This window comes from Hydra viridissima, unplaced genomic scaffold, assembly GCF_058129835.1.
Source record: "Hydra viridissima isolate aposymbiotic clone 2 unplaced genomic scaffold, HvirCarnegie_v1 scaffold_2, whole genome shotgun sequence".
In the NCBI taxonomy this organism is placed as follows: Eukaryota; Metazoa; Cnidaria; class Hydrozoa; order Anthoathecata; family Hydridae; genus Hydra; species Hydra viridissima.
This window is the reverse complement of record NW_028324301.1, coordinates 17,817,003-17,828,821: the sequence shown is the minus strand read 5'-3', so window position 1 is coordinate 17,828,821 and position 11,819 is coordinate 17,817,003. Positions and strand designations below refer to the sequence as shown.

At 30.5% G+C, this 11,819-nt stretch overlaps 1 protein-coding gene across 2 annotated transcripts; it reads left to right on the top strand.

The window, feature by feature from the left end:
- Positions 1–5,352: 5,352 nt before the first annotated feature.
- On the top strand, positions 5,353–10,529 carry LOC145196566 (uncharacterized). 2 transcript variants are annotated; one of them, XM_090077469.1, is made up of 2 exons: positions 5,353–5,439; positions 9,369–10,529. In XM_090077469.1, the coding sequence occupies exon 2, from the start codon at positions 9,378–9,380 to the stop codon at positions 10,497–10,499; it is 1,122 nt and encodes a 373-aa protein (XP_089933595.1). In that variant the 5' UTR covers positions 5,353–5,439; positions 9,369–9,377; the 3' UTR covers positions 10,500–10,529. The 2 variants fall into 2 exon arrangements, with proteins under 2 accessions (XP_089933595.1, XP_089933596.1); XM_090077470.1 differs by lacking the exon at positions 5,353–5,439 and adding an exon at positions 8,874–8,891.
- The last annotated feature ends 1,290 nt before the right edge of the window (positions 10,530–11,819 follow it).

The following is an 11,819-nucleotide window of genomic DNA, read 5'->3' as shown; positions in this document are numbered from 1 at the left end:
TGCTGCTTTAGTACTCTTTGATGCAGCAAGGAATAGAGCTACATGGTATTTTCTCTTTTGGTTCTTTTACAAGATCTCTTCATTTTTAAAATGATCTTCCTGAAGGAAGAGACAAATTATCGTAATCAATAAAATTTTTTCCTAACCAATTACTTTTGTAGTTTAAAAACTTTTAATAGTCTTTACAATCTTTTTTCACTTTTCGAAGTAAAAATACATACAGTTTCTATTTAGCTCACTTTATTTATCATTATTAGTTTCAGAAATTTTAATAAATTTTTTATAAGGATTTCAGCAAGTCCCTCCCCCCCCCCCCCCCACTCTTTTTTTTTTTTCAATTTCTAGATTGCGGATTTTTGTGTAAATATACGCTATCTAATAATTACAATTTAATAATGAAAATTAAAGAATTTTCTTACGTCTTATCATAATATTTGACGATAAAGTAATTTTGCTTGAAAAGAGTAATCATAAGAGTGGATCTATTTTTTAGATTTCGCAAGTTTGAAGCAAATCATAAGATCAGGTGTTCACACCTGTCCGGAGAGCCTCAAAACATAAAAATCATGCTCAAAAAATAAAACCAATTGGGTTTGGTAGCCCATACATCCATGTTTCAAAAAATAAAAAAATTGAAATCATCTGCCTACGTCCAAGGAAAAAAAATTACTTTGAATTTTCTCACGTTATTAGGTCTTTTCCTAAAGGCCTAAGGAAGAAAAGATGATACTTATTTATGAATAACTATAAAATTTGATCACTAGAGAAAATAAAATTTGATAAAAAAATAACCTTATAAAATAAACAAAATGAAGCTAGATTGCTTTTATTGTTAATCCATTTTAAATTGCATAACCCTAGGGGTATCTTTACCTGCTAATTCGCTTTCTTTTAAAAGTCAAGTGTTTTAAACGTTTTTTTGAGGCCATATTTTTTGAATAGCTAGGCGCATTTTATTGCTTACTACTTAGCAATACTTATAGTGTTACATATTTATGTCATTTAATGGTGAAATAAAGAAGCTGTAAAAACATAAATTTTTTTATTAGCTGCTGACAATAAATTAAGTCATTTATCAAAGAAAAACACAAGCAAGTACTTTTTGCAATTTTAACTTTACTTGGACTCTTTCAAAATGCCCAATAGTGCCAAATCTCATGAAGAGTGTAGAAAAACAGTGTGTGTTGTATGTATGAAAAAGTGCAATTCACCAATTTCTGGTGTAGCCTTTGAGAGATTCAAAAACATTTTTGCAACAGACATTGACTTTTTGGACTCTAGAGTTCCAACTGGAATGTGTGGAACGTGTAGAAAGAAACTTAGAAGGGTTGAAAGAGGAGTATCTGTCAAGCTGCCTACTCTTTACAATTTTCAAACTATCAATGTTAAGACTGTGACAAGAGGTCCAACTGTAACTGCCTGATTTGCCAAATTGGTGAGCTGAAGCTGACTGAAAAACATCCTTTGGATAATTCTACAACTTCAAATACCACAAATCCCCTGAAAAGATGTTTAGATTGTTTGTCACCAATAGGGAAAGGCTTACCTCATAAATGCAACTCTATTTCTTTGAATTTAAACCTTAGAGAAATTTCAACAGAAAACAAAAAAGTTTTTGAACAGACAGCCTCTGCAACTATCAAAGTTCAAGAATCATCACCAGGTGGGACAATCAGGCTGTCAGTGACTGAGGGAGGTCGTCCATTACCAGTTACCCTCGGTAACTTAAATTTTGTACCTTTCCTGTTTTTAATGGGCTTATTTTGTCTGTTCTAAGATTACATTTTATAACAAGATTTTTAAAATTTGTCTTTAGGAGCATCATGTTCAAAATCAACAACTGCAGAAAAGTATAGTTAAGTGCCCAAGACCTGGTGCAAATTCAGAAAGCTACAGGCATGTCTAATATTAGAGTCAAAAAACTTGCATCAACAATAAATTTGGTTTACAAATCGCCTCTTTTTGAGCCAAGCTATTGAGCAAATTTTCATGAAGCAGGGTTGCAACTTGCAAATTTTTTTACAAAAACTACAATTGCATCATCAGACGAAAAAATGCCACACAAAGAGTACACTGTTGTTCACTAAAAAAATCTCTCTGACTTCCTAGCAGAAATTTCACTTAAGAGACAACTTCAAGCAGGTCATCTCATAAAGGTTGGGATTGATGGAGGTCGAGGCTTCCTAAAGCTTACAGTAAGTCTTCAAAGAATGAATGATGAAAATGATTCAAGCAGCCCACCTTCAAAAAAAATCGTCACCTCTCGAGCTCTAAAAGACACTGGAGTTAAAAAGCAATTTCTAATTGCAGTTGCAGAGAATCTACATGAGAATTACAGCAACATTAAAAACTTTATTGAGCTTGTTCAACCTGGAAATGTAGACTTTATGGTCTCTTGCGATTTGAAAGTTGTTAACATTTTATGTGGTTTGCAATGTCACTCTAGCTCACATCCATGCCTATACTGTGATAGTGAAGCAAAGAACTTAGCTGAAAAAGATGCGCTCAGGACGTTGTCTGATCTTCAAAATTGTTACACAGACTTTCTTTTAAAAGGTGGTGACATTAGGAGGGCAAAGTTTTTCAAAAATGTTGTTCATGAACCACTTCTAAAAGCTGATGGAACTTCATCTGCTTATTGGGATAGTAAATCACTTGTTCAAAGCACTAAAAGAAGCATTGCCAGATGCAGATGAGTGGCCAAAAAGATGAGTGGCCACAATCCAACCATATCATGGCGGACAATTTGCTGGCAATGATTGCCAAAAACTCCTGATAAATATTGATGTGATAGATCAGCTCTTAGAGAACCTAGATTCATCAGTTTTGGCCATCATTGATGCATTCAAAATATTCAGTGCTGTTGTTAGAGCCTGTTTTGGAAATGTCCTTGACAAGGAATATGAAAAAAAAAATTGAAGAAGTTCGGACATCTTTTTTAAGTCTAGTATATGTAAGTGTGACCCCAAAAGTGCACATCGTTTTTTTTCACATTGATGATTTTATCAGAATGAAGAAAAAATCCCTTGGTCCTTTCAGTGAACAATCTTTGGAAGCTCTTCATCACGATTTTCTGTTCAGTGGCAAAGATACAAACATTCAAAATTACATCCACAATATGGAAATTGGCTTGAAAGATGTGTGGTTGAATACAATAGCAAGCACATTTAGGTGAAATATGTCTGTTGCATCTTTAATGAACATTGAAACTTTGCTACTTTAGAATAAGTGTTTATGACAAAAAAAATCAACTGAGAATGTACCTATGGATTTATTTAAACTGATTCAAAAATTTATTTATGAGATTAAATCTTCTTAAATACTTATTTGTTTAACCTGTGTGTAACTGCAATTTGTAAAAAAAACCCACAGTAAATAAAACCTATAATATTTAGAATTTTGAAACAGCCTTTGCCAAAGTTTAATTATAGACACTATTTAAATAGTTTTTTCATTTTGCGACAGTGTTTTAAGTTTAGAAATGATTCAAATTCAAAGAAAAAATGGTGGTTAAAGTAATGTTTTCCATTAAAAGCAAGGTCAAAATGACTGACAAGTTCAAAGTAACAATGATTTCCTACACATTGACAGATGGCTTAATTTTTTATTTTTAAAGCCTTTATGTATAGACTATGCATATCAATAATAGTAATATCAGTTTTATTATTTATTTCCTATTTTTGAGTGTGTCTTTTGTGGTTTGAGGCTCTCCTGGCGATAGAGCAAGGAACAAAAAAATCCAAAAAATAAAAGTCTTTTTTTTTTCTAGGACGTAGGCAGATGATTTCAATTTTTTTATTTTTTGAAAAATGGATGTTTGGGCTACCAAACCCAATTGGTTTTATTTTTTGAGCATGACTTTTATGTTTTGAGGCTCTCCGGACAGGTGTGTGGTATATTTGACAACACTATGCTTGAATCTAATTAAAATGTCTCCTTTAAGAAGGTTGCAGCAAATAGTTTAGGGTTTAGTTGGCTGTAGTTAAGTGATTTTTTTACACCAAATTGAATGAATGTTGAACAACGTGGAACTTTTGAGTTGTAAGGTGGTTGTAAATAAGTTAATTTACCACCACCTTTACAACTCTTTGCTAATATTTAAGTACTGAGTGCTGTTAAAAAATAGATGTTAAAAAATAAGTTCTTTTTAATTTTCTTTTGGAATTGAAATTTTTAATGCACTTTTTTAAACGTATGTAATAACCAAAAAAAAAAGATGTTTCCATAGCAACTATTTTCAACTCAAAGTATATTTATCTTGAAAATTGTCGATGCATTTTTTGTCAATTGGTCTTATAGAATGAAGCTAAGTGAATTATTGGATTCATTGCAACTCATTTTTCTGAAAGTAACTTGGAAGAATGTCGCTTCTCTCTGGAGCTTCAAAATTGCAATTCACTAAAAATAACAAACTTCAGCGGTAGTTGTTGTTGTATTAAAAGAAGCAATTTTAGAAGTTTTTTAAATTGTTAAGACTCGTAGTATGCAATTTCTAATGAAACGTTTAATCAGCTCTAATTGAGATTACCAAAGAACGATTTTACCAAGTTCTCATTACATACCGTTGAATAATATTGCGTTTTATTGCAAATTTCGTACCGTTATTTAAATGTTAAACTTTTTATTATTTAGTAATAGTTCAAACAACAACGTTCAATAAATAAATAAGATACACCTATATTTGATAATTAACATTACTAATCAAAATCGTTACTGCTGTTAATCGTTTGTAGTTGCTACTAATTACGATTAATGAACAATTTAACAAAGTTCTGATTTAATTATTCATGCCTAAATGTTCATGGTTTGTTAATTTTTTTTTTTTTATATTCATTAAAAGAAGGTTATGTAAGCAAAGTCTACCTGCTGGAACTCTGGTTTGATTGTGTTAATAGCATCATGGACCTCAAGTTGCCACTTCAGAGGGTTGAATTCAGCCAAAGTGGAGAAAAATGGACAGAAAACATCCCAACTAATGAGAAATTCTTGTTGCTTGATTTTATACCAGTTCAAAAAGATTTAGAGCCTTTTTCAGCGGAGCTCACTCTAAGTATCAGCATACGTATCATAACCATGTATGTTTTTGTAATGGAGATTTACAAGAAAAAAATTATAGACTCTTCAAATTATTGTCAATGATCACTGTCTGTTTTTTAACCTTAACTTTTTTAACTTAGAATAAATGGAGAATTTGCCATTTCTAATTTTAATTCTCGCCCAGTTCCAAAAACTCTGAATGTTAATTTGTAAAGGTGTCCAACAAAGATGTACATCAAACATTTTTATGAATCACATTAATACTTCTATTGAATAAAGCGAAAATGCAAATAGAAACATTTTGAACATAACTTATTCAGAGGCTTATATTTTTATGAAAAGAATGCATTTTATTACAGTAAAAGCACTTAAGAGCTTGTGAATTCACTGATGTAACATGATGTAAGTTATAAAAGAGCCTTTTATGTTTAACATTTTTTAAGAATTGTGAGAACTGAGGTCTATTTTTTTTTGACCGAAGTTATACGGTAAGTAAAATAAAGTTCCCAGACGGCAACGAGTTACCACAGTTTAGAACGAGGTTTAACGATTAATCTGCCGAAATTGTTCCGACATCCGTCGGGAGGAATCACAAACATTTTTGTCCGTCTTTAGTGCAGTTTATTTCGAAAAGTAGTTTAAAAGAATACTCATTATATAAAAATTTTAAGTTGCAATGGTAGGTGAACCAAATAATGCCTAATCAAGGTTTTTATATAAACAATATTTTTCCACTGATTTCTATATAAAGTTATGGTGACTTCTCGACATACAGTATCTCTGGATTCGCTTCTGAATAAGATAAAAGATCAAACATAAACACCGAATTATATCTAAATATTTCTTACCATAATGGCTATTTTTAAAAAATATTGTTGTTTAATTGTTTATTAACCAATCGGAGTGTCCGACTTAGTTTTATTTAACATCTTAACATCTTATTGTGTAAAGAGCATCTCTATTAGGAGACAATAGATTAAATAAACGGGTAATGTTTAAAATTTGCATGTTTTTCCCTCCACATTTAATGTTTGGAAAAGTTAATTTATTATCAATTTGAATCTTATAAAACCATTAGACGACGCCACATAAGAAGCTGGGGAGAGCTTTTCTCATTATCTTATCGCCTATCTTTTACCGCCAATCTTTTATCGCCTATCTTTTATCGCATATCTTTTATCGCATATCTTATCACTAATATTATCGCCTATCTTATCGCCTATCTTTTAAGGTTACTATAGTATCATAATAGTGGTATTCCAGGCTTTTTCTAAGGTCCTTAGTTTAGGGTCTAGGGTGAATCTCTTGTTTGCCACACCGCATCCCAACGGCTCTGTGTTTAGTAATTTGATAGAACGAACCATTGGAATTTTAAAAATAGAGTGTAAACTTATACAAATTTTGTTGTTAAATCGCTTTTATTTATTTAATAATATTTATTTTATATAAATATTATTAAATAAATAAAATCGCTTTAATTTATTTTATAATATTTCAGTTTATACGTTTATAGGGTTGTTGTAAGAGAAACAACAACTGGTTGAACAAAATATAGAAGATCATTTACAACCCTTGCCTGCGACATTTTTATTATTATTATTATTATTATTATTATTATTATTATTATTATTAGTAGTAGTAGTAGTAGTAGTAGTAGTAGTAGTAGTAGTAGTAGTAGTAGTAGTAGTAGTAGTAGTAGTAGTAGTAGTAGTAGTAGTAGTAGTAGTAGTAGTAGTAGTAGTAGTAGTAGTAGTAGTAGTAGTAGTAGTAGTAGTAGTAGTAGTAGTAGTAGTAGTAGTAGTAGTAGTAGTAGTAGTAGTAGTAGTAGTAGTAGTAGTAGTAGTAGTAGTAGTAGTAGTAGTAGTAGTAGTAGTAGTAGTAGTATATTTGTTACAACAAAAGTAAAAATAATTAACTAAAATACAAATCATAGATTGTCAGATTACAGTTAGTTTTTGTGAAGCTCATATTGCAACTTTCACTAAGGAAAGCTGCGAGCTGTAGGAACATTAGAACTTATCGAGGTTCGCTTTAAAACTGTTGACAGTTGGATAACTGATTACTTTATCTGGTAACATGTTCCATGCCTTGGCAATGCGATTGTTAAAAAAGTGGAAACGAGCTAAATTGTTGCTGTACTTCTCACGGTGAAGTCTTTCTCTGTGTTTGTTTTTAGTGGAATTGTGATGAGGGGAAAGTGCCAGTTGACTATGTTGATGTTACTAATAATTTTATATTTTCGGATGAAGTCACCTCTTTTACGACGTTCAACTAGAGAAGATAGGCCAAGTTGTAAACATCTGGACTTGCAGTCTAACTTTTTCAGTTTGTCTGGTATTTTTGTGGTTCTGCACTGTATTAATTTAATAGTTTGTTCATCTTTCACCAAATGAGGGTTCCAAGCCGGAATCGCAAACTCAAGTAAAGGATGAATGTAGGTGCAATAGAGTTGTTTCCATAAAGAAGCATCACGAGATTGGAAAGTGTGTTTTAGGATGCCTAGCATTTAATTTGCTATTACATGAGGCAATGATGGATTGGGTTTCTACTTTAGAAAACGTATTTTAAAAAATATCTATTTAATGTCTTTTTTGGCAGAAAATTTTGAAGGACATTTTGAAAGTACTCAAAACACAATCAAAATTGTGGAGAACGAGGGAAACGCATCCATCTAGACATTAAGCTATCGAGGAAAGATAGGACATTAATTTCGTAGCAGAATAACCCTTTAGTGTTTAAAAAGTGATTAATCAGAAAAATAAACACTCAGAAAAAAGGTTCTAAATAATCTTTTTTAAAAGATTTTTAAAAATAAATCACAAGTTAAAGCAACTGCATTATCAAAGGTATATTTCATAGTTTAATATAAATTTAACCTCTATAAACTATAAATGTAAGATATGTTAATGTTAAAAAAATATTCGTTTCAAAGAAATTCAACCTAGCCAAAACAAAATGGCAAATTTGAATTCAGCGAATTAAAAAACACAGAATGGAGTGTATCAAACAATCCGTTATTTTGATATATGGATTAAGCTATAAATAAGTCTTTAGGAGAGCACTTTTAGTAGCCAACGCTGACAACATTCTTTTATTGACCCAACATTCTTTTATCTAGACAGCTATTCTATTTTTACATATAAAAGAACTGCTTTTATCAAAAGCGTGTTTTGAATTAATGAGTTAACTGTTCATTTCTTGAAATCTCATGCTATTACTGAATAAAGCGGTCAACAGTTTGACATCTTCACCGAAAAATAAGAGCAGTCCTAGTAACGAAGTTGATGTACTTTGATGCTAAATTAAAAACTTGCTTTTTAGCATCTTTTTTTTTTTAGTTAGTTTTTTTTTTGTTTGTTTTTTTTTTCTACGTTTTGTCTATAAATAAGGCTTCGTTTTATTTATATCAAACATATTAATAATGGATCCAATATAATAATAATATATCAAATATAGTAATAATACATCAAATACATTGTACCTCAATCATTTACTTTTACTTATTCAAATGAGTAATAAATGTTTATGTATAGACTTAAATATACATGAATACGTATACATAAATGTATATATATATATATATACATAAATGTATATATATATACATAAATGTATATATAGATGTAAACACATTTGTTTTTATTTGCATTTGACTTACAGATAACATGCACGCACGCATGCATACATACACATATTAACTCCGAATTGTTGGGAGTGCAAAATAAAAAAGGGGTTAGACAAAAAATTTCAGACGAAAATTTTTGAGATGAATAAAATAGTTTTCTTCATTATACGTCATTTATTGCGCAAAGAACTTGGAATCCAAACATTTGCGGGGTTGGAACGGCAATTAGGTCATTATCTGACTTAATTGGCTTTAAATTGGTCAAACCTTAATTAACTAGTCGCCAAAACTCAAACAAAAATATACATGTGATATGCTTTCTCTTTTTTTTTTGCAAGCTGCATAGTAATAAAAGATTAAAACTGTTTTTTTGTTGTTGCTGCAACTTTTGTCAAACAGGTTAAAAGAAAAAAATCTTGTCAAAATCAAGATAATGTTGACAAGACATTAAACCTAGTTACCTGAACCGTGTTTTATATTATTTAAAAAAAAATTTAACTTCATTAATATAATTGTCAAGGTCTCATGGGAAAATACTGATGCAGTTTGGCATTTCTTTTTTCTCACTTTTAATTAGCAGGATATACTATTTATAACTATTAACACGCGATTAGTTGACGAAGATGTAATTGCTTGTAGTTTATAAAGCGGATGAATGAATAATCCATATGATGTTTTTTAAACTCTGGGGATATATTTACCTTAGTTTAGAAAGATGTCGTGGAATGAGAAAAAGAAAGAAGAAAATAGTGCTTCAAAACAGTTTAAAACAAGAAATTTTAAGAAAAACTTGTCAGGAATATACAACAAAATTCAAAAAACATATAATAAACCACTTTTGCGCTCGGCTTCAGTTGCTACCGGATTAAATGACAGTGTAAGCAATAAACAGTGGCGCACTGAAAACTTATCAGATAGTAAAAGTTTATATTCGAAATCAATTAGTGCGTTGAATTTGGAGACAACGGATACATTTACGAACGATCATCAAAAGAAATTTGCCTTAAAGAAATCAAATCGGAAAAACTCAATAACTACATTTGGTAATCAATTACAATCGGGTAAACCAAATAGTCTTACATCGTACGCGTCAATATCTGAAGCAGACGAAGATGAATACTTAAAAAAAAATGGCAACTTAGAAAGCAAGCGAAGTTTTGATAAAAAGTTTCTTCTTTCTAACCTTAAAACAAAGTTAAGCAATATGCGATCGCAAGTCGGGAAAATAAACGGAACGGAAACCGAAAAATTGGTTGATTTCGATAATCTTATAACTACAAATGAAGTAATCTTAAATAAAAACGATCAATCTAAACAGAATGCAAAACTAGAAAAAATTGAAGATAAAAAAAACTGTTTATCTGTTGACAAAATATCCAACTTAAAGCGTGATGATTTTCATAAACTCAATCTAAAAAAAATTTCTTGTTATCCTTTTGACAATAACTGCGCTATAAACTTGTTAAGCGAGAATAATTTAGTTCCTTCATTACCTTCTCAAGATACAGAAGTCATACTTTCCGAAGCTAAGTTTAAATTGATTATTTTCAATGAAACAAATGCTCTTACATTTAACAAAGTGTTTCAAGAGATGAATTTGTCAAAGATTTGCAGAGCAATTTCTCGAAGAATAATGGAATCTGTAAAAAGAAACACAAAAGACGGTTTTAAAATTATCTGTAACACTTATATGGGGCCTAAAATACATTCAAGCCACAATTTTGTGCATGTTTCAACATCGAGTCAAACCGAGTCTATTAGAGATATTTTTTTGACAATGCCTTACGAAGGAGACGATTATTTTGTATGGGTCACCCTAATGATAAATGCAGTGTAAAAAAATTTTCTGATATAAATTTACTGCCAGCAAGTAAATCTTGTATAAAAAGCGTTCTTTACGCTTATGACTCAGGATTACTTCTTTTAATTAGCTAAACGTATAAAGTTTACTATATGTAATGCGTGACGTAAAGTATTCCTGAGTTACTGTTGAAGTATACAAATCTTAAAACATCAACTTGCTTTTAGTACAGGAATTAAAATTAACGGCTGTTTCCATTTAAGTTTTAATTCCGTTAGTCTTTTTTAAAAAATTGGCGAATTATAGATGCTAATAAAAAATAACTTAAAATAACATTTCGTTAAAAACGAAGTACGTTCAGTTAGACAAACCGCAGATTGTCGTATAATGCGTTGCAACATTTTATCCTTGTATAATTAACATTTTTAAAAAAAGATTTTCAAAAATAGATTCCTTACACAAAATAGTAAAATAGTAAAGAGTAGTATTACAATTTGGAATCATTACTCGTTTTTAACAACATCTTATTCAAGCGCTTTCAATCGGAGTTGCTCTTCTGAATTCTTCTATAATCTTTAACAAATTTCATAATTTTATTGACTACAGCTTAATTTAGATATGACTAAAATTATAGCCAAACTTGGTTCACATTTTATGTCATACCTTTTGTTTGATTGATATAATATTAGAGCTTAGAGTTGGAATCGGCTGTAAGCTTGAGGTTATTTTCGAAATTGTGGTTGGATTAAGTAATAAAGCGTAAAGATATTTTTTAAAAAAGCTTTTAAATGTTTTTCTTTCTCGGATTTTTTTTTCTAAGAACCATATATCAGACCAGTTGAATGAAGACTTAGCCACCTTACTCTGGTGAGGTTCTGGATCCGAGGGACGGTTGGAGAAAGTAACTTTCCAGTCGTCAACCCTCTTGTAGAATTTTTTTGTACTTAAAAAAAGATTTACGTTGTCATTGCTTGGTTGGTCCTCAACCAGTATGAAGCCCACGGTGAAATCCCCGCCAGACCCCTTCGCTCCCCCCTTCCTATTGACGGCTCTGCCATATATATATATATATATATATATATATATATATATATATATATATATATATATATATATATATATATATATATACACATAGCACGTTGTTTAGCAAACGTTATTGATGATTTTCACCTAAGTAGTTACAAATATTAAAGGTATTTTATAAAAAATTCTTCAGTAATTCATTGGCAACGTTTATATATGTATATATTAAAGTAACCGCAATGTTTTTTCATGACTAGTTTTGGTCTGTTAAGTTTAAAAACTCATTATTGATAACTTGCAGAGCGAGTAATCACTAATTATGCATTACGC